This window comes from Miscanthus floridulus, chromosome 3 (assembly GCF_019320115.1).
Source record: "Miscanthus floridulus cultivar M001 chromosome 3, ASM1932011v1, whole genome shotgun sequence".
Classification (NCBI taxonomy): domain Eukaryota; kingdom Viridiplantae; phylum Streptophyta; class Magnoliopsida; order Poales; family Poaceae; genus Miscanthus; species Miscanthus floridulus.
The window spans coordinates 115,042,266-115,063,626 of NC_089582.1; the positions used below are offsets into that span (position 1 = coordinate 115,042,266).

The 21,361-nt window shown below is 45.2% G+C and overlaps 1 protein-coding gene across 1 annotated transcript; it reads right to left on the minus strand.

Annotated features, from left to right (window-relative positions):
* Positions 1 to 12,426: 12,426 nt before the first annotated feature.
* Positions 12,427 to 19,754, minus strand: LOC136542142 (ADP-ribosylation factor GTPase-activating protein AGD3-like). The gene is made up of 19 exons (XM_066534446.1): positions 19,373 to 19,754; positions 18,420 to 18,496; positions 18,168 to 18,268; positions 17,959 to 18,029; positions 17,599 to 17,661; positions 17,466 to 17,510; positions 16,967 to 17,032; positions 16,831 to 16,878; positions 16,652 to 16,747; positions 16,525 to 16,566; positions 16,120 to 16,335; positions 15,879 to 16,010; positions 15,542 to 15,763; positions 15,327 to 15,413; positions 14,906 to 15,250; positions 14,497 to 14,639; positions 14,301 to 14,397; positions 13,335 to 13,834; positions 12,427 to 13,227 (listed from the first exon to the last, which is right to left on the minus strand). The coding sequence occupies exons 1-19, from the start codon at positions 19,415 to 19,417 to the stop codon at positions 13,110 to 13,112; spliced, it is 2,514 nt and encodes an 837-aa protein (XP_066390543.1). The 5' UTR covers positions 19,418 to 19,754; the 3' UTR covers positions 12,427 to 13,109.
* Between the last annotated feature and the right edge of the window lie 1,607 nt (positions 19,755 to 21,361).

Below are 21,361 nucleotides of genomic sequence, written 5' to 3' on the forward strand. Positions count from 1 at the left end.
AGCTTGTTACAACTAGTTTGCGGGAATATAAATGAGTAAGTGAGGTGATCATACCGCCGCGTTGAGGAGTGAATCAATCACAAGATGAATACTAACTCAATCATCGAGAGAATACCAAAGGGCAAGAAACAATCAATTTTTCTCTCGAGATTCACGTGCTTGCCGGCACGCTAGTCCCCGTTGTGTCGATCAATACTTAGTGGTTCAGCGGCTAAGAGGTGTTACACGAACCTCGTCCACACAATTGGACACCGCAAGAACCTACCCACAAGTAAGGTAACTCAATGACACGAGCAATCCACTAGAGTTACATTTCGGCACTCCACCGGAGAAGGCACAAGACCCCTCACAATCACTATGATCAGAGCCGAAGACAATCACCACCCTCCGCTCGATGATCCTCGCTGCTCCAAACCGTCTAGGTGGCGGCAATCACTAAGTGAAACAAGTGAATCCCGCAACAAAACACAAATACCAAGTGCCTCTAGATGCAATCACTCAAGCAATGCATTTGGATTCTCTCCCAATCTCACAAAGATGATGAATCAATGATGGAGATGAGTGAGAGGGCTTTGGCTAAGCTCACAAGGTTGCTATGTCAATCCAAATGACCAAGAGAGTGAGCTAGAGCCGGCCAAACGGTATTTATAGACACCCCCAAACAATAGAGTCGTTGGCTCAATTATGGGGCTGACTGCGCGTTGACCGGACGCATAGGTCGTGTGCACCGGACGCACCGGTCGTGTATACCGGACGCGTCCGGCGTGGCGACTAGACGTGTCCAGTCGCTGCCTGACCGACACATGTCCCATTTAAATAAAGTAGCCGTTGCTGCCATGAGTCCCATGCGATCGGACGCGTCCGGTGTGGACGACCGAACACAGGATGGGCAGCATCCGGTCGAGTCCAGAGAGCTCCTAGAGCCGCTCTGGGCCGACCGGATGTGTCCGATCACACTGGACCGGATGTAGGAGACTCAGCATTTGGACATGTCTAGAGAGCTCCCAGAGTCACTCTAGGCCGACCGGACGCGTCCGGTCACACCGGACCGGATGCTCCCAGAGTTCGATCAATTTTAGTTCTGAAACTCGACTAGCTGGTTCATATCGAACGCGTCCGGTATGGTGACCGGACGGTCCTGTCGCTTCTCTGCAAACCTGAACCGAGCTAACTCACATTGACCAGACACTGAACAATAACACCTCAGCGTCCGGTCACTCTACTGAACTAGAGTCCGGTCATTGATACCGGACACATCCGCTCTCTATACCGAAAGCATCCGGTCACTCTGTGACCAGCGCGACTAACTCCCTTTCAACTCTATCTTCTTTACTCTTGCTCAAATGTGTCAACCACCAAGTGTATCACCTTGTGCACATGTGTTATCACATTTTCACAAATGTTTTCAAGGGTGTTAGCTCTCCACTAGATCCTAAATGCATATGCTAATGAGTTAGAGCATCTAGTGGCACTTTGATAACCGCATTTCGATACGAGTTTCATCCCTCTTAATAGTACGGCTATCGATCCTAAATATGATCACACTCTCTAAGTGTCTCGATCACTAAACCAAAAAACTTCTATCAATTTCACCTTTGCCTTGAGCTTTTTGTTTTTCTTTCTTTTATTCCAAGTCCAAGCATGTGATCATCATCATGGCATCACCATCATAATGTTATGATCTTCATTTGTTTCATCACTTAGAATGTGCCACCTATCTTATAATCACTTTGATAAACTAGGTTAGCACTTAGGATTTCATCAATTCACCAAAACCAAACTAGAGCTTTTAGTGTTGCATCTACCTTCACCACGGTACTAGCATTCGTCAGCTTCAGCGGCTCCTCCATCGGAGTCACGCACGGCTTGCACTCAACCCTGCTGCTCCGCTCCAACAGCTTCGAGGCGTATGCGCTCTGACCGAGCATGAGCATCTCCTTCCCCTGTCTCACCTTAATACTGAGGTAGTAGGAGAGTGCGCCAAGATCGCTCATTCAAAAACGAGCCGCCATCTCACGCTTGAAGCTATCGATGTCCTCCGCACACGCGCTAGTGGTGATCAAGTCATCCACATACACACCGACGACGAGCTCCTCCTTTCCCCATCACCATGTGTAGAGCGCGTGCTCAGTTGCGCACCACATGAACCCAAGCTCGCCCAGCGTGGCATCAAGCTTGGCATTCCACGCTCGCGGGGCCTGCCGCAGCCCGTAGAGCGCCTTACGCAGTCGAAGCACCCTGTGCTCTGCTCCTTTGATGGCAAAACCTAGAGGTTGCCTGATGAAGACCGTCTCTGCCAGCTCACCATTGAGGAAGGCCGATTTTATGTTCAGGTGATGGACGTGCTAGTCCTTCGCTACTGCCAAAGCCAACAGCAGTCGAATAGACTTCATGTGCGCTACCAGTGCAAAGACTTCCTTGAAGTTGATGCCCTCACGCTAGACAAAGCCTCGGGCGATGAGGCGCGCCTTGTGCTTGACAATGGCGCCGCGCTCGTCCTGCTTAACCTTGTACACCCACTTCAGGCCAATCGGACGACATCCTAGAGGTGGATCGATAAGCTTCCAAGTCTCGTTTTCCTCGATCGCCTTGATCTCCTCCTGCATCGCCCGTCGTCAATTTTCATCGTGCTTGGCCAGCGCGAATGTGGGTGGTTCTTCTGCACTGATGAGAAGTAGCTCTAGGTCATTGAGCAGCTGACCCGCTAGGCCTGAGAACCCTATGCCACTGATGATGTCGTCTAGCCTGTGGAACCACACCTCCTCACCATCGTGGAAGGCATCCATGAATTTGGTGATGTCGCTTGGAGGTGAGGCAAACTCGATCGATGTTGATGGAGTCCATTATTCCATCGGAGTGGTTGGCACAACACCTAGAGTGCTTGGCAGCCTAGATTCAGTGCTTGGCACTACTCCTGGACCGCTTGTCACTAAAAGGACCTTGATGTCACCTAGAGGGGGTGAATAGGTCTATTTAAAACAAACTCATAGTGGAAGTTAAATTGTAGGTGTGGCACTGCTGCTCCTAAGGTGCAGCATGCCGTACTGCGGCACTGCCTCACTAAAAGTGCGGCACTGCTGCTCCTATAGACAAGCTCGAACTACAATTCAAAAACTACCCAAGGAAAAGTAGATCGAGCAAATTACTGATGTTCCTAGGATAGTATAGAGCCTATTCCACCACCAAGATGTTGGCGGAAGTGCATGAGCAAGTAGATCGGGACCAAACCCTAGAATCACCACAAATACAAGTATAGCAATGCAAATCACAAGAACACAAGTGACACATCGATTTATCCCATGGTTTAGCTCGCCACTAAGGCTTGCCTATGTCCATGTTGTTGCGGTTGCCACAAAGGCTTTGGGTCTCTTTCAACCCTTTCCTCACTCTTAAGTCAAGAGAATGAACTCTTGAGATGAGGGGTGATTTCACTAGCTGTTTGGGGTGATTACAAACCACCTGAGGCTCTCTTATGTTCTTGAACAAGCTAGATGAGTGGAGTGCTACAGTGAGGAAGAAGAGACAGAGAGCCATTGGGGAGGAAGGAGAAAGGTATATATACCCCTAGCCCCCAACGATCACTCCACCCAAGAGGTTGGGCGAGATAGAGCCCGCGGCCTCAAGGTCAGGTGAGACAGAGCTCGCGACTTTGGGGTCAGGCGAGATGGAGCCCGCACCCAAGGGGTCAGGCGAGACAGGGCCCGCGGCCTCGAGGTCGGGCGAGACGGAGCCCGTGGCTTCGAGGTCGGGCGAGACGGAACCCGCGGCCTTAGGGTCGGGTGAGACCTTTTAATACGTTTCGAGTCATCCGGGAAAGTCAACATGGGCGCTAACTTCCTTGTGCCGCGGCTCAAGTGCGGCAATGCCTCTCTTCAAGTATGGCAGTGCCGCACCACGCAAGACAGTAAGGGTAATAGTGAAGTGTAGACTGTCTTGGCTGTGAATCTAAGGATGTATGTGGTTGTTTGAGCACTTGGTAGCACATATTAGCTTAAGCATTGTGTCCCCCTTTATAGTACGGCTTTTTCTATACTCAAATTCAAAATATAAAAGAATTTAAATCTCCTTTGAGTTTGAAGCCATCTACGTTTATAATTGGGGGCTCCTCCGTTTTATGTAGCATCCTCAAATATAAATTCCCTCCTAGAATATCTTCTAGATATGAATGTTGAGATCAATCAAACTTTAGTTTGATTCACATAAAGACATATATGAATCAACATCAATATGGTCAAGCCAATTCATGATTCCTTATATCCTCTTCATTTTGGCTTGACACTCCTAATATTCACTTCAATATCTATCTTCATACTTCTAGCTTGATCAAAGCAATGCAAAGTGATTTGCCAAATCTTTATCCATACAAGCAAACCAACATAGAGATCGACTTATATCCAGTATGAGTTGTGTCCTTTGTCATTTAAACCTTTGCTTGGAATTTCTTCACTTATGCATTCTTGACTCATTCTCCAGTCCTTGATCAAAGCTAATCCACTATCAAATTCTTCTTGTTCATGCAAAGCAAGCCATTATTGAGACCAATCTAAAATCATCAACTCATGTCTCTTTTAACATTTGCCAAATATGCTTGCTTTCTCATGATACTATCATATTCCTCAACATATAAGCTATTTCATCAACTCCATTTGCATTGTTGTCTTTCTCTTGAACTATATTATTTTCGTGATCTTCCAACACAACAATACACAATTTTGGCCTTGATTTGAACATTTTGAGGAATATCATCAAGTTTGCCTTCTTGTTGAACCTATATACACTTCTCATTCCACAGTCCACAAGTGTATGCAATAAACTCAATTTCCTGTTCAACACTTAGCAAACTTGTTATACCTTTAATAGTGTTGTCATTCAATTCACCAAAACCCAATAAAGGGCTACATGCACTTACAGTCACTACTCCTAGAGTGGTTGGCACCACTATAGGAGTGCTCGGCACTAGTCTTAGAGTGGTCGACACCACTACAAGACCTCTTAGCTTCGCTACGGGAGCGTTTGGTACCCATCCTGGAGTAGTCGGCACCATTGTAGGACTGCTCGGCACCACTCCTAGAGTGCTCGACACCGCCTTAGGAGTGCTCGGCTCTGTTGCTAGAGTGGTCGGCACCTCCTCTCTAGCGTCTCCACCACCATGGATGACCAAGTACTTGATGATAAAGGTGCTGGTGAAGCCGCCAGCTTCCCCCGTGCCCGGACTATCCTAGTCCTAGGATGCCTTCTCGTCAAACACGACGTCACGTGAGGCAACCACCTTGCCTCCGCGTGGGTTGTAGAGCTGGTACACCTTGGTACCTTCCTCGTAGCCTAGGACCACCATCGGTGTGCTCCTGTCCTCTAGCTTGGTGAGGACCGACTTTGTCTTCCTGACATGGCTGATGTAGCTGAATGTCTAGAGGAAGGACACGCTCGGCTTGCGCCCATACCAAGCTTTGAATGGTGTCACGCCCTTCAGGGCCTTTGTGGGCACGCAGTTGAGGATGAACACCACCATGATCACCGTCTCACCCTAGAACCTTACCGACATGCTCTTGGCCTTCATCATGGATCGAGCCATACCGACCACCGTCTAGTTCCGCCACTCCACCACGCATTCTGCTATGACAAGTACGGTGTGGTGTGGTGTCGCACCATACCCTGATCCACGCAGTACGTAGCGAACTCCACCGAAGTGAATTCATCGCCACGATCTGTCCTCAGCACGCGTAGCTTCTTTTAGGACTCCGCCTCCACCCACGCCTGGAACCTCTTGATCGCCTCTGTCGTCACGTCCTTGCTCATTAGGGGTTGTAGCCACATATAGCGACTGCAATCATCCATGAGCAAGAGGAAGTACCATCGATCACCGTTTATGGCTGGCTTGATTGGCCCGCATAGATTGCCATGGACGAGCTCGAGAGCGTTCGCCATGCGATACTTGGCCACCTTTGGCAACGGCAGCCTCCTCTGCTTCTTGGCTAGGCAGCTATCACACAGCTCGCCTATGTGCTTGATGTGGGGCAACCCTCAGACCATCTTCTCTAGCTGACCGAGCGCGTCGAAGCTGAGATGGCCGAACCAGGCATGCCACAGCCATGGCTCCTCTGTGTGCCATGCAGCCAAGCAGATGGGCCGCTCCACCTTCAAGTCGAGCAGGTACTGCTTCACCTTGGCAAGAAGCCGCTGCTCTCGGACCCTGATCCTGAGGACGCCGTCCTTGATCAGTACCTTACTGTCGCCCTCATCTAGCTGGCCAATGCTGATGATGCTTAAATGTAGCTACAGGATATAATATACATCCATCAGCGCGCGGTGCTCGCCATTCTGGCACCTGAAGATGATGGTGTCGCGCCCTCAGTTCGCCACCCTTGAGCCATCACCGAACTTCACCATGCCGGTCATGTTGCCGTCGAGCTCAGAGAAGGCTTTCTTGGAGCCCGTCATGTGGCTGCTGGAGCTGGAGTCCAAGTACCACCGCTGCTCTTGCTCGCTGCCCACACATCTGAGGTGGACTTGGGCGCGTGGTTCATCGAGGTTGACAGCCTTTAGAGCCTTGTCGTGCCCTTCCACCTCCATAACCTCTTCCTTCTCCTTGGCCTCAATGTTGTGCAGTGCACAGAACGTCACCATCAGGAGAGTGGCCTCATCATCCTCATCAGCCTGTGCTAAATGAGCGTCAGCCTTCTTCTCCGGCTTGCGATTTGGGCACTCCTTTGCCCAATGGCCCGTCTTCCTGCAGTGTCGGTGGGCGTTAGGGTCGACCTTCTTCTTCTTCTTCTCCGAAGAAGCCTTGCCGCGGCGCTTGCCATTGCCACCGTGGCTGGAGGAGGCTTTTCCGGACTTCTTCTCCTTCATTCAGGCAGCCCACTCCTCCTCTGTCAGCAGCAACTTGCCACTATCCATTGTTGCTGTGGCCTGCTCTATGCGTTTGTCCACCGCCCGTAGACCGCCTATCACATCCTCAATGGTGAGGGTGGATAAGTCCAACATCGTCTCTATGGAGAGAGCGATCTGGATGTACTTCACTGATATGGAGTGGAGGTACTTGGAGACTACCTCTTCTTCATCGATGGTGACGCCGTGGCTCCTCAGCTTGCTGATGAACAACTGCAGGCGGAGGGAGAAGTTCTCCATCAACTCACCATCCTTGAACTTAAGGTTGGCGTACTCCTGCTTCAGCAGCTGGGCCGTCGCCTTCTTTGCGCGGTCGAAGCCGGCCCGCATCGCTGCAATGGCCTCCAACGTCTTCTTAGCAGAGTTCTTCGCCCCCAACGGCTCCCTGTACTCCTCTGGCACAGCAGCGAGGATAACCTCCAACGCTGACATGTCGTCTTCTTCTTTGTCGGTGCCCTTATCAATGGTATTCCAGAGCCGTCGGGCTCTGAACTTGACCTTCATGGTCACCGCCCACTCGCCATAGTTGGTGTGAGTTAGCGTCGGCTAACTGGTGCCGCTGACCTCCCGCACCGTGCGCACGACGACATCCTGTCGTGGCTGGGCACCCACAGCAGCGCCGCTGCTGTCGCCCATCACCCTGTTCGTTTGGGCTTGTTTGGCTGATAAGCCATGGCTGAAAGTACTGTTAGCTGATTTAGTGTGAGAGAAAAGTATTATTCGTTGGCTGAAAAAGTACGACTTATAAGCCAAACAAGTTCAAACGAACAGGGCGCATCTCCGAACTGTCCGTAATCGCCAGCGGTTAGTCCGGCGACAGCGCTTGTACGGCTCCGATACCGGTTGTTGGTCCTGAGATCTCCCGCACGGGTGGGTCGACCGCTCACCGGCGTTCTCGCACACACACTACGGCTGAAGGTAGAAGAGGGAGGGAGAACAGAGCACGTACACACAGCACAAGCACAGCGTTGGCCAGAGCTCTGCAGAGGAGATGGCAAAACTGAACTCTCTCTTTTCACTAAGTTGCAGTGCGAAGCTATATATACAACTCTAACCATCTAATCCTAGTACACAGACATGTCAGGCTGCCATGCTGCTACAGTGACTAGATGTGACAGCAGGGCTGACTTTAGCACCTCCCCTGCTGTGGCTACAATGCGGCAGGGGAGCCTTTCGGCGCATGCCTCTGCCGCGGCTACGGTACAGCAGCAGGGAGCCTTTTCGGCGCCTGCCCCTGCCACGCGTATAGAGGGAGAGCAGCAGATTCCTTTACACGGTCCACGACGATCGATGCATGTCAGTCTAGGGCCTTTCATGTTTTTTTTTTTACATCGGTGTTCTTTTTTCCCCTTTTATTCTTAAGAGGTCTAGACATATACTAGTATATATGTTTTCCCCATTTGAAGATACAGTATATGTTTTCCTTTCATGTTTTTTACGGAGTACATCGGGGTTCTTTCTTTTTTCCTTTTATTCTTAAGAAGAGGTGTAGACATATATTCTTTTTTTCCCTTTTATTCTAAGAGGTGTATTTGATGATACAGTATAGGTTCTTGCGCAGTCATTTTCAAGTACGAGTAGCAGGTCCACGTGAACACACACACATTGTACGTATGGACTTGTTTGGTTTTCTCCTTGTATATGGAACAGTACTAGCTGCTACTTGTGCATGTTCTGAACTTCTGATCCACGTGAACACACTGCTTCTTGTCCGGGTGACCGAGATAATAGACATACAGGGATCACTCCGCTTCGATCCTCTCAAGCGGTCAAGCTTAGCTGAATGCATGCAGAGCCGCGACGCTGCTCGGCTGCTGCATCCTTTCTCGTTCCCTCCTCCCTGTCCCTGTCCTGCTGGTTCCGGCAGGCCAGGGTTGTGTCATTGCCTCGAGAATTTAGACGCCAGCTAGCAAGCTGATCAGGATTCAGGAATCAGTCCCCCGCTGAGAGGAAAAGCTAAGGGCCTGCATGCATGGTCGATCGATCGATCGATTAGATCGATGAACACAGTCACAAACGCATATGGATCGCTGCTGTTGGGCGCTGCACTGCTGCTGCAAACAAAAGGTAGCCCGGTCGGGCCATTGTTAATTTCTTCAGCATGCATGCATGGGCAGCTTTGCAGATTGATGGAGCTCCGGTTCTCGATCTGACGATTGGCGTAACTAGTAGCTAGGATAGCTGCTCCATGCCTCCATCAGACTCGATCTTGCCATCGGTATTATCGATCAGTTACTGGAAATATATGCTATATACTCTCTCAAGGTTTCAGGTACCGCGACGATCTTCCCTGCACGTACGTTCACCGTTTCTGAATTCTGCCAACGTGCCGTACCCACGTACATATACTGATATAAGTACGTATAGCTCAGATAGGAAACAGTGTATTACTGTAGTAGATGCTTCGCAGGCGGTACATGTTACTTGCATGCGTGCTTCATCAGCAATATAAGCGGTATAGCGGATATATACTAGATACATCCATGGATCGAGAGGACAAATAACAAACTCGACTTCTGCTTTAGAACAGGAAAACAAGTAAGGTCTTGTTTGGATACTGTCGGATTTACCTTAATCTATATGGTATATGTTGGAGTGGATTGATGTGGAATTTACTTTAAGTTCTACTCCGATCTACCCCAACATATGTGAATTGATGCGAATTCGATTACATCTAAACTAGGCCTAAAAAGGTCACTGGACTTGCACGAGCGGCGGCATGCATGCATGCATCAACGTCATCATCTTCAGATCCATTGTATTCATTTCACCTTTGCTCTTATTTTTTAAAACGACTTCCATTCACTTCTCTCTTAGATTAGACAAGAAAATACTTTTCAAACCGACCTTATATTAAGGAGGGCACGAATATATGAAAGCTAGGTGATGGATGACATGACGAGTCTAGCTAGCTATTTGCACCTCACACTAGTGTCTATCAGCGCAGTGTAGTATCTTGCGAGACATAATCTATGGCAGCACAAATTTAGATTTTAATTTTACATTTAGTCTTGTTAGTTGACACAGATTTTTTATTCTTAAATTGAGTTGAAGCCCTTTCGCTTATTATATATTTACTAACTCTCTCCTTTTGTATGTTATGAAAAATAAACATTTTAACTCGTAGACTACACTCTTTAAGTGTGCCACGTTAGCATAAGTGGCCATGTATATTTTCCCATTTTTGTCACTTTGTGAGAATTCTAAGGTGTTTTTTTTTCTAGCATGTTTGGTGAGAATAAATGTGAATGCTTATGGACATTTAGTTAGAGTTGCTAGGCTTTCTCTTTTTCTTTCTAACATGATATATATATTGCGAAAGGCGTGCGCACTGCTACTTGCTCGTTTGATGTTTCGATGGATCGTGCTTTCATCGTCCTATATATACCGTACGTACTGACGAGCGAGAGAAGTTGCTCATCCGGGTCCGTAGGCTTTAGACCTAGCTTCCCACGTAGACGTAGCCATGTCTATGTACGACCGGTACGTATACTCTTGGTTAATTGCACGCTGCACTTGCAGAAATTTGACCTGTGACACTGCTGTGTATGTATACTAAATATCGGTATTTAACTCTTCTTCTCCTTGCACACGTACGTACGGTTCATTGGACGCAATATTTCTATGCGCACTCAGGTACGTACTCCCTCTGTCCTGAAAATCATTTTGATAGAATTTATAAAATTTTATGAAGGAAACAGAGAATTATATAACATTTGATGTGGTACATCCTCAAACTACATATAAGGTCTGTTTGGTTCTCTCCCCGGCAAAAAAAAAGGTTTGTTTGGTTCTCAAAAATTGAGAGGAATTGAAAAATAATCTAGTAATGAAATAGAAATCACTTTCTAGATATTGTTTTCAATTAGGATCACCAAGCAGGTCCTAAAAGAATTTTGAAATAAAAAATTCTCTCTAATTGCTCCTATGGTTTTCTTGCCTAGCAGTCTTGGTCAATACAACCAATGCTCCAAATAATCATAGCATAACTATGTCGAACACCAAAGCCAGAATATGGTCCTCATGTTGAATCTGGCGACCAACCACAACCACAGACATGCCACGAGATCCAATATTTCAGAACCAGACTGACACATATCTAATTCGATAAAAAAAAACACCGGGGGTTGAATCATCGAGTACAACACAAACGGCAAATTCAGTACCTCCAACCTTTGGTCCATCAAGGTGGACACCTGATTTCCTCTCTGTGGCCATGAACAATGAGATCGGCGATCCAGAATTAATATCTCCATGGGAAGTGCCCATGAGCACCCTTGCCCTTGTAGATAGTGACTACAAACTAACCTCCTACCGATTAAATTGGCTCTCACAATAGTGACCTTGTTGTGGCCATTGTCGAAGCCATAGGATAGGAAGAAGGGCCCCCATAGATAACGGCTGCGAGGTGCCCTGATGGCGGTGGCAACGGTGGTGGCTAGCTTGGAGCCTTTAGGGCAGTGGCTGCATCAATGTACTTGCCTCGTATTTTCAACAAATTTGATCAAATTTAGCATGGTTTGACTTAGTATAGCTAAGAATCTATTGTATTTTAGGTGAAGTGAATATATACTACCACTTATATTTAGCCTACATGGAAGGATAGTGATGCAAGCATTTTGACATGAACGAACCAAAAAAAGGTCAATCCCTATACACAGCAATCCGCACTTGTCCTCCTCCCAATTGAAGATGATAAGCTGGTAATTGTCATAATCCCACATAGAGTCACTTACCCAATGATCCTTGCCATCTGGAGGAAGTAGGAAATTAGTCTCCGCCACGAAAATGGTTCCATCCTCTGACTTATATTATTATTAAAGAGCGAAGTGATTCTTCGGTCCATCTTTTTCTACTTCTCAAATTGCTCTTCCGCTATCCGCGTCTCGTAATTTACCTGAACTCGCTCACGTTTAGAAATGATCCGGAGGCCAATTCTAAGACATATTGCGTTCGGTTACAACGTTAGGACATGGGCTCGTTTTCATGTGTGATACAAAAAGAAAACTACAATCATAACTGCATTTTTTTAGTATGAAATTTAATGGCAGCATTGTCAAAACACACACACACACACACACTACTAGGTGAAGTAGTACTCCCAAGGAAACAACAACAAAGCTTCCTGTTTTCAGGCGGAGCGAGTGGCTACGAAAATGCTCCTACATTAATCGCCCCCCGCCATGTTGTCAACACGCTCCGGCGGTACCATTAGACTAGCCACGGTTTGGCGATTCGGCGTGTTCTTGTACGCCATGCTCGTACACGTTGAGGCAGCCGGCCTCTCGCATCCTTCCAAAACCTTGCTGCTGCTCGCCTGTGCTCGGGGGTCGGCACATGCAGCATAGCATGGCTGATGCCTGCACGGCTGCACTGCACGCACGCAGCCCCAGACGACAAGTGGGCAGTCAGCAGCTGAACGACGGGCACCTCGCCACCTCCTTGTTACCTTGCAATTAAACTCCGGGCATCGACGCATCCAGCCGGGGTTCGGTTTCCCTGGCCCTGCCAGCGACGCCCTGATCGGCGAGGACGAGGACGACGACGCGTTCTCGGGGGTGACGAGATTGAGATCTGATCTGATGCAGCCATGCCGGCGTACACAACTCTGCTGTCACTTGTCACCAACAGCAACAGGGTTTGCCTGAAAAGCTTGTGCTGTGCAAGTGCAGCCTTGTAGCCTGCCTGCCTGACCGCATCCGCTCATCCATGCTGACGGTGATGGGCTTGTTCAACCTGACTCCGCAGCCAATGCCAGCAGTGCGAAGCAAAAGCTGCAGCTAAGCATCTTGCTCATCAGAATCAGAGTAGCTTGCTGTCGGCAACATGTACAACAGCGGAGTAGACTTTGTATCTGATCGATCAAGACTCAAGACAGGCAGGCAGACAGCCACATTTTCACCAATCTAATTCTTGCATAAATTACTTGTATCAGACATCGCTGTATGTACATCTGTCACAACAATGGCAACCACTTCCCAATGTACACTGCAACATCTGCAAACAAAGGCAAAACAACTCACAAACTGCATCCACGACAAACAGGCCACTTTAACCTAAACGCGACCAAAACCGCAGATAGGCCTAGAAAACTATAACTTCCTCTTGCCACAAACTAAGAATATCAGCAAAGGTATGAGGTATCCTCGGCTGTGTGCCAGGAAGGTGGCCACAAAGGCACAAGGTACCGCAGGAACTCAAGACTTGACTACCTACATGATTTATCTACTTGGGTCCTCTAACAAAACAAGGATCTCTTCGTCCTCTATGGTTCCGCTGTCGATTGCATACTGTAACGCTGTTCTACCATCTCGGTCCACGGCTTGAGAATCAGTGCCCCTGCAAGGAAAGTGAGAAAGTAAGATTATAAACTCCTCGTCTCTGTAGTTTCCTGGACTTTCACAATTTGCTGTTAAGCTACAACCAGCATGATAACTTCTGCATACCTGGAAAGCAGTAGCTTGGCGTACACATGTCTCCCTTTCATGATGCTGTGATGAAGTGGTGTCCGCCCTCTTGAATCTGCAGAATTTACATTGGCACCGTACTGCAAGAGTAGTTCAACCATGCCCAGATCCGCAACACGACATGCTAGATGAAGCAAAGATAATCCTTCAACATAATCATCCAACCCATCTATACGGGCACTTGTGCTGGCAGGAGAAACAGAATCCCCGGTAGAACCCTTCTCAAGTGGATTGCGGTCAAAACATCTAGAACTTCCATTAGACGGAGAAGTTGATTGCTCTTGTAGAAGGAGAGCTTTTCCCAGAGTCAAAGCCGAATTAAATGATGTATGACCGTACGAAAAATTTACATCGGCATTTGACCCCACAATCAAACTGTACACCCCCTTCTTGTTGTTTGAACTTACATTGTCCCACATCTGTTCTGCAAGTTGAATCTCATCGACGTTATGTTTCCGCACAAAATCCTTTTCAGCATACTGAAATAATCAAGAGAAAAATAATCAACAATTAATTATACTTTATAAAGTTACAAAAAAAATTCTCTCAACTTCTTCTTTTTCAGCAGAAGACAGTGACGCATTAAAAGTTATTATCAGTACAATTCATGGACATTTCCTAAGAACACACGTAACCTATAGATGCTGCTCATGTAACATCATTTGATTTGATACATATAAATTCACAATATTGCTGATCAGTGGTATAATAATTCTTTGTTGAAAAACTAGAATAAACAGTACTAATAAAAGAACTATGAAGTACTCCCTCCGTCCCATAATACTTAACCTTCTAGCCTTCTACACTTGTCCCAAACTCACTTCCCAATGTTTCTCTTTTCTCAAATCTCTCTTGTTCTCGTTTCATGTACACTACACCTTTTTTCACTCCTTAATTCCCCTGCCCAGAGCTAAAATGTCATCTATTATGGGATGGAGGGAGTACCTTGGCATGAATAAATTTCTCCTTCACTGCGATAGAATCAGATTGTTTAGGCTTGCTTGGTGCAAAGCCATGCGACATGTTCTCTAATCCATCAGCCCTGCATAAAGTAGAACTTGCAAGTTATGGCAACAAAAGGATAATAAATTCTACAGCTTTTGTAATGTTAGTTACTTTGTAAGACTTTTTGTAATGTTACCTTGAAATATCACCATGGTCAACACAGCTTGATGAAGGTAACATTTCTTCCCAGACAGTATTGGCAAACGTGTTGCCTATTGACTGAAAGAGATTGATTACAGATGGCTCCCAAACCCTGACATCAAGCGTCAGGGATCTTACCTGCCAATACAATGTAAATTTCAGTCCATTGGTCATATTAATGATGACTTCAAGTGAAATATACCCAATTTACAGTAGAGAGCTATAATAGTCACTATACTGCAACCTACAGCGCCTGGTTGGCACAAAGCATGGGTAATGCACAGATACACAAGTATCATCCAAGACTCCCAACAAATTCTAATTGCATAACAATATATCTGAATTCTACAGTTATATGATCAAACTTTTGTTCATGTAAATTGCAGAGAAGCCTTCTAGTTTACCTTAGATATATGCACACCCATATTTCTGTGTACCCCAGAACACTCTATGCATAGAAGAACTCCAAGGTTCAGGGATGCCCAATCAGGCTCTGAAGCACCACAATCAGCACAGCTATTATTACCAGCCACCTTCCTAAGCAAGTCAATTGGCTTGTCAGGTTTCATCATGCTTGTTCGGTGATGCTGTGCAACTCTTGCAGAATGCTCGAAATAACCGCTCCCTGAGTTCTTTTCCAGCATACAATCTTCATTTATTGAATGTTCAAGTTCTGTTGAGCTACTGAATGAACTGCTTGAGCTGGCAGTTAGATGATGACTGCTGCCCTTAGGACTCAATAGAAGACGCTGTAAACAAAATACAGATGCCACATAAATCAAATTCGATATGTAAATAATTCAATGTTCACTACTCATCACTTACTCGTTCAGGGGATTGAGAGCTCAGCAAAGAAGCAATGACGCCAGTAATTTTTTCAATCCAATCCATCTGATCCATTGCACTCTCTGCCTGCACAATATCCGGTGCACATCACTAGACAGAAATCAATATCACAAGTATGGTTATTGAACAGCTTCATATAACATCGTCCTGTATAAAGAAAAACAGATATCAAAATATGCATTTAAGCTTCATACCTGCAATGTATAGTTCTTTGTGGGAGAAATTATTCTGAAGCAGAACCGTAGATCTGATTGGTCTGCATCAACTTTAATGGTCGATGTTAGCAAGTTTACAGTATGGCGTGCAACTGATTTCTCATCATGCACGCCTCCATGATAATGAGAAGAGAACCATCTGCTGAGCAACCCAGAACCATGTTCTGAGGGAATGCTAGTTCTTTGGTTAGAATAACCACTCTACAAAATCAAAATTGGGACAAAAATGATGAGATAATATTAACTGAAACACTAATTAAGTGTGTGAAAAAATTATTTCAGATCGAGTATTGTAAAGTGTTGTGAGAATGCTTACAGATGGTCTACTGTTCTGCTTGCGATAATAGTATAACATTCCTCGACTGTCGAGGACAAAGAACCTCCTTTTCCAATCACCTCTCAAGTTTGAAGATCTTTTAGAGAGATAGCCTTGGCGAATGGTCTGAACCTGAAAATAGGTGCTTACTTTTCAGTATAAAACATGCATCTTCTTAGATGAAATTACACAACCATGCATGCATGAATATTGTCTTCGGATAGTTCCAGTATCCGGTTACCTTGCCCTTTGAAGCTGATTGCATTGCTTCCTCAATCATCTTATGCGAACTTCTACCAATTGTTTGTATTCCATCACCGTTAGGGGAATCATTCATTCCATTTGGTGACCACCGACTTTCACGATCAATTTGCCGTTTGAACTCTTGCATCCTCTCAAGAAGAGCAGCCTGCTCATAGTTAGACCTTTCTCTTGATTGTTGTGCAAAAGCAAGAACCTGCAGAGAGAGAGCATGATGTAAACAACCTTTATCAGATTCAGCAAATGGAAAAGCAAGGAGGGGGGTTATGTCTGTAATTGCATAATTCAATAACCGAGTGTGATGCATTGTAATTCACAAAACCATTATAAAACAAAAGATATGAAGGTGATTGCAATTCAGTAATGTGATGGGTAAGAGAGTTACTTGATTGATATACGGTTCCATCTGATGTAGTAGTTCATATCCCTGAAGAAATAGCAACAGAGGAAGTTTGAATCACATTTGTACATAACCTAGAAATGTCAATATGAAAATTATGGCAAGGATATACTTGTTTGAAATAACGAAGATGAGCATCCATTGTCCCACTAACAGCCTCCAAAAATTCAAACCTTTTCTTAGCCTCGATATTTGAAAGTGCAGTCACCTGAATATAAATATAGATAAGACAGGCATTCCAACTATGCAAATAAGGAATCCTGAACAGTGACAAGTAAACAGGGTATGTACCAGATTGAAACGAGCTTGCTCAAATGAAGACCTGGCACTGTGAAGCTCCTGATTATGTCACAAGCAATTTAGTGGCAGCAAGTAACCTTATCGTTCAAGTTTGGAAAGACACTCAATAAGGTCAAGGTAAACTTACATCCTCTACTGCAGTTGCTACGTCAGTCCTTGTACCTTTCTTCAAGGACAAATACTTTTCACGTGCCTGGTTAAGAAAACAAAAACAAGTGGAAGTAAGAAACAAGCCTTCTAAAAACCAACTCAAGCTTTGTTCACAATGTACCAGGAACTGACGTGTGAAGCATGATGGCACATCAAAAAGAAAACAAAGCTACAAACTCAGTGCTATAGAGTAGCAAAATTAGCCCCGTGGGACAAACGGCGGACACTTTTCATCCTAGACAACTTACAATTTGTTATGACTTAGAATTCGGTAGCTGGAAAAGAAAAAGAAAAATAACACCTAAGCAAACTGGCCAACAGGTCTAGAGATCCTTCCAGCTCCAGTCCAAGTTGGCTTAGTTATTAGGTTCACAGGTAAATAGAATGTAAAAATAGATCATTTCTACCATAATAAGCTATTCTACAAGATTTTGAATCCACTTGTATGGCCATGTGAAATAGAATTGAAGTATTACCTGGTCATAAAGAAGGGTAGCCTTGTCAAAACATTTCCTAGCATCCTGTGCAAATGTTATCGAATTAACACCATATAAAATTTCAAGTGTGCATTCTACAGGTTCAATGTTTTATAGAAAACTATGTCAATACCTTCATTTCATGTAAATCAATTTCCACAAACTGGAGCAGCTTGTCATTTAGCATATGCTCAACCTATCACAACAATACAACAGCAGTTATACCACATAAGGTGGAAGTGTAATTGCAAGTTTGTAATACTTAACAAAATGGGATTAGTTCTGCCCCGGGTGATGAATGCACGGGGATATGATTTCAATACAACCACAAGGATGAATTCAACCATGCAATTGTCGAAATAACCTTAAAATGAAATACTGTAGAGTGAGTAGATTAGCCATAGACAAGTTACGGTATCTTAAAGATTGGTGACAGACAAAGGTATTCTTGATGAAAAGCACTACCATAGTAATGTACATACTGATGCTCTACCTGGGAGCGCAATACTTCCTTGTATGTTCCAATTTCTCTCAAAGCAATTGTAAATTTAGTCATTACAGGCCCTGCAGAAGAGGTAAATGTTGTAATGTACAAGAGAACCAACCAAATAGTAAAGGAAAAAGGCAAGAGAAATTTATCATGCTCATATCACAAATTGAAGTTTTGAATACATGTATTTTAATGAGAACCACATTACTAACCTCCAAATGCAACACTGATTGGATCATTATGACCCCCTCCAAATGTTTCAAGTGAACTTGCGAATGCAATATCTCCATCATATGCTTCCCCTAGTCCTTCCCTGAAATAAAAGTAGAAATTAGAGAGGCATAGTGAAACCCCGAATTAAAACCCAACCCATATAATCTGATAATAACATTCACAAATCAGAGACGGAATTTTCAGGTTTGGTAAGCCCAAATATGCTACATAAATGGCACATTATCACTTACGTGTATTTTCGACAACCTTTGTGAAACTTTAAACATCTCTCTCTTAGCAAGTCAGCCCCTTCTTCAAGTGATTGCATCTATTAATGCGAGGAACAAGTTCATCAGTATTCATGAACCAAAGGAAGCAAGTTCTTTGGCCGAATCCACAAGGAATACAAGTTAAGCAGTGTTAATGCAATATCCCCAAATGCGATACAAAGGTTAGGTTAGCCTCACCGAATGTATATTATGTTTCGCACAGAAATTGAACAAGCTATTAAGCATGAGTAAAATTGAAGACACCTACTTTGGCCGCATAACAAACAATTTATGATTCCTCAGAGTCCTTGCATTTTTGTCCAAATCATGACAAAAACTAAAGCATACATTCTGCAACCCACAACCCACAAATGAATCAAACATTTCCAAAAATGTACACTAAACTATCACAATGTATGCCAAATTTACACATTGACAGGCAAGCTATGCTACCAGTTTTGCATTGAAAAAACAATAAATTGTCAAAAGAAAATAGCAACCAAAATACTAGATCATAGAGAATTGGCAAGAGAAGAAACACAGCAAAGGGCTAAAGTTTGACACGTGTTTGTATGTATCAGTATAGTCTAACAACACAAAGTGACTGTGAAAACATCAGACAGGCCACAAAACGGTTAAAAGGAAGCCTTAAACCTGTAGCTCCTGCACTATTGGTTCAAAATTGAATTCGAGACGAAGTTACACCAAAAGGGGTCAGGAGTCTCCACACTCATTCCCCATCAGCACAACCAAAAAAACAAGGGGCAGATCCATGCAACCACCCGCAGCCCAATACGGGAGCCACCGGAGCCAAGCATTGCACACAAAGCTGAAACATTTCTCTCTCCCGCCCGCCCGAGAGGCCGAGATCAACATCCCAACCGCTGCGCAGGATCCACAGACAGCATGAACCAAGATCCGGCTCGACCCCTCACCTGTTTCCTGAACATGGGCGAGTCATCGAGCCTGCTGAAAAACATGGCTGCCTCCGCCAGTCCCGCCGCCGCAGCCGCCACTTATTCGCTCCACACGGCCACACTACCTCCTCGTAGGCCGCCGCGGCATCTGAAAGACTCGCTCCCTGGAGACCGCGCTCCGCAGACACCGGGACCACCTCCACCTCCTCTCCGCAGAACCGCCCCTCCACCTTCGGCCGCCGCGCGCGACACTGGGAACGCGACCCACAAACGCAGCCCTCCGACTACGCTGGCACAGAAACCCTAGGCAGCGGCCGGAATCGGCGAAATGGCGGCGATTTGCTTGGGGGGGAGCGGAGAGGAGAGGAACCGAATGGCTCGGCGAGAGGGGAGGGAACACGCGGGGGGTGGGGGGGGGGGGGGGGGGGGGGGAGAGACAGGGAGGGGTAAAGAGAAAAGTGTGAGATGGAAAATAACGGTGCGCTTTATTTCCGATTAATAAGTTTTTTTGTTTTTATTATATCGCTGATCGTGTGGAACTGGAAGTGGCGTGGTAGGCCTGGTGTACCGTGGTGGGGCCCGGATGCAGCCAGTGGGGGTGAGAGGAGGCGGGTCACCTACCGGTGAGTGGACGGGTGACTTGCCGTTGATGCCCCGTGTGTGCACCTGTCATGTTCTTATTTTAAAATAAAAAGTAAGTAAACAAGAGAAAAAACAGAAACTTTTGCACTGGTCAAAAGAAGATGAGTAGCAGAGTTCTACAGAGGCAAAAAGTGAGAGGTTAAGGCCCTGTTTAGATTCTAAAAATTTTTACTCCTAAAGTGTCACATCGAATCTTACGGTACATGTACGGAGTATTAAATGTAGACGAAAAACAAAACTAATTACATATTTGGGTGAGAAATCGCGAGACGAAAATTTTGAACCTAATTAGTCCATAATTAGACACTAATTGCTAAATACAAACGAAAATACTACAGTAGCCCAACAAAAAAAAATTTACCAACTAAACGCGCCCTAAATGGTGTCGTGCCATTTTGCACCTCTGTTTTTGTCATGCTTTTTAATTTCATGCTTCGTTAACTAAATACAATAATAGGGCAGAGTTATTGAATTTGGACAGATTGATAATCCGAGCAAAAAAACGGAATCATAACATCCACGCTGTTCCATCCGTGTCAAGTATAGTACAGTAATCCAACTAGGTTAGGACTTGTCTGGATATATTCATATCTACCTCAATCCTTAGCGGATTTAGGTGAAAATTAAACTAAGTTATGCTCTAATCCACTTCGGCGCACATGATCTAAACAAAGGCCTTGTATGGTTTGTATTGTTAAAAGACCGATCGATTACCACATGTGTTATTCAAGAAACCATGGCTACATGGAGATGCGACCTTGTCCTTGTCAAGGAGGGTTGCAACCATTTGAACTATGTGTTATGTGAATTCGGCACTAAACTTAGTTTTGTTTAAACTGTTTCAAACTAGCAGGCTAACTGTTAAGACTAATAAGACCATATGAATCAGAGTCTACGCCCGTCCAATGTCCAATCTAGTGTCAATGACCATGTACGAAGGAATGTATTGAGATTAGATAGACTTAGAAAGATGGGAGACAGTTGTGGGAGTAAGCCGATGTGATCACAGGGTGAGAACTATACCTGCAGGGTAAGAGGAGGTTGTTAGTGATTAGACATTAGAGAAACCGAAATTTGCATAACAAATTAGAAAAAATATATGGGATAGGTAACAACAACATCAAAAAAAGATATACAAGGACACTGACTTCTTAATACTAGTAAACAGTAGTCACTAGAAGTGTTTATAGCTAGTGATATGTTCACAACAAGACAATGGAAAGCAATTCCAAGAGTTCTCATATCTATTCCCTCGAAAAAAAAACGCAATTCTAATTTTAAACTTGGACACGAGTTTTTTTCTAGACGAAGGGAGTAGTCTCTTGAAGTTAAGGTTTACGTAATAAAAAAACACCCACGAGTAGC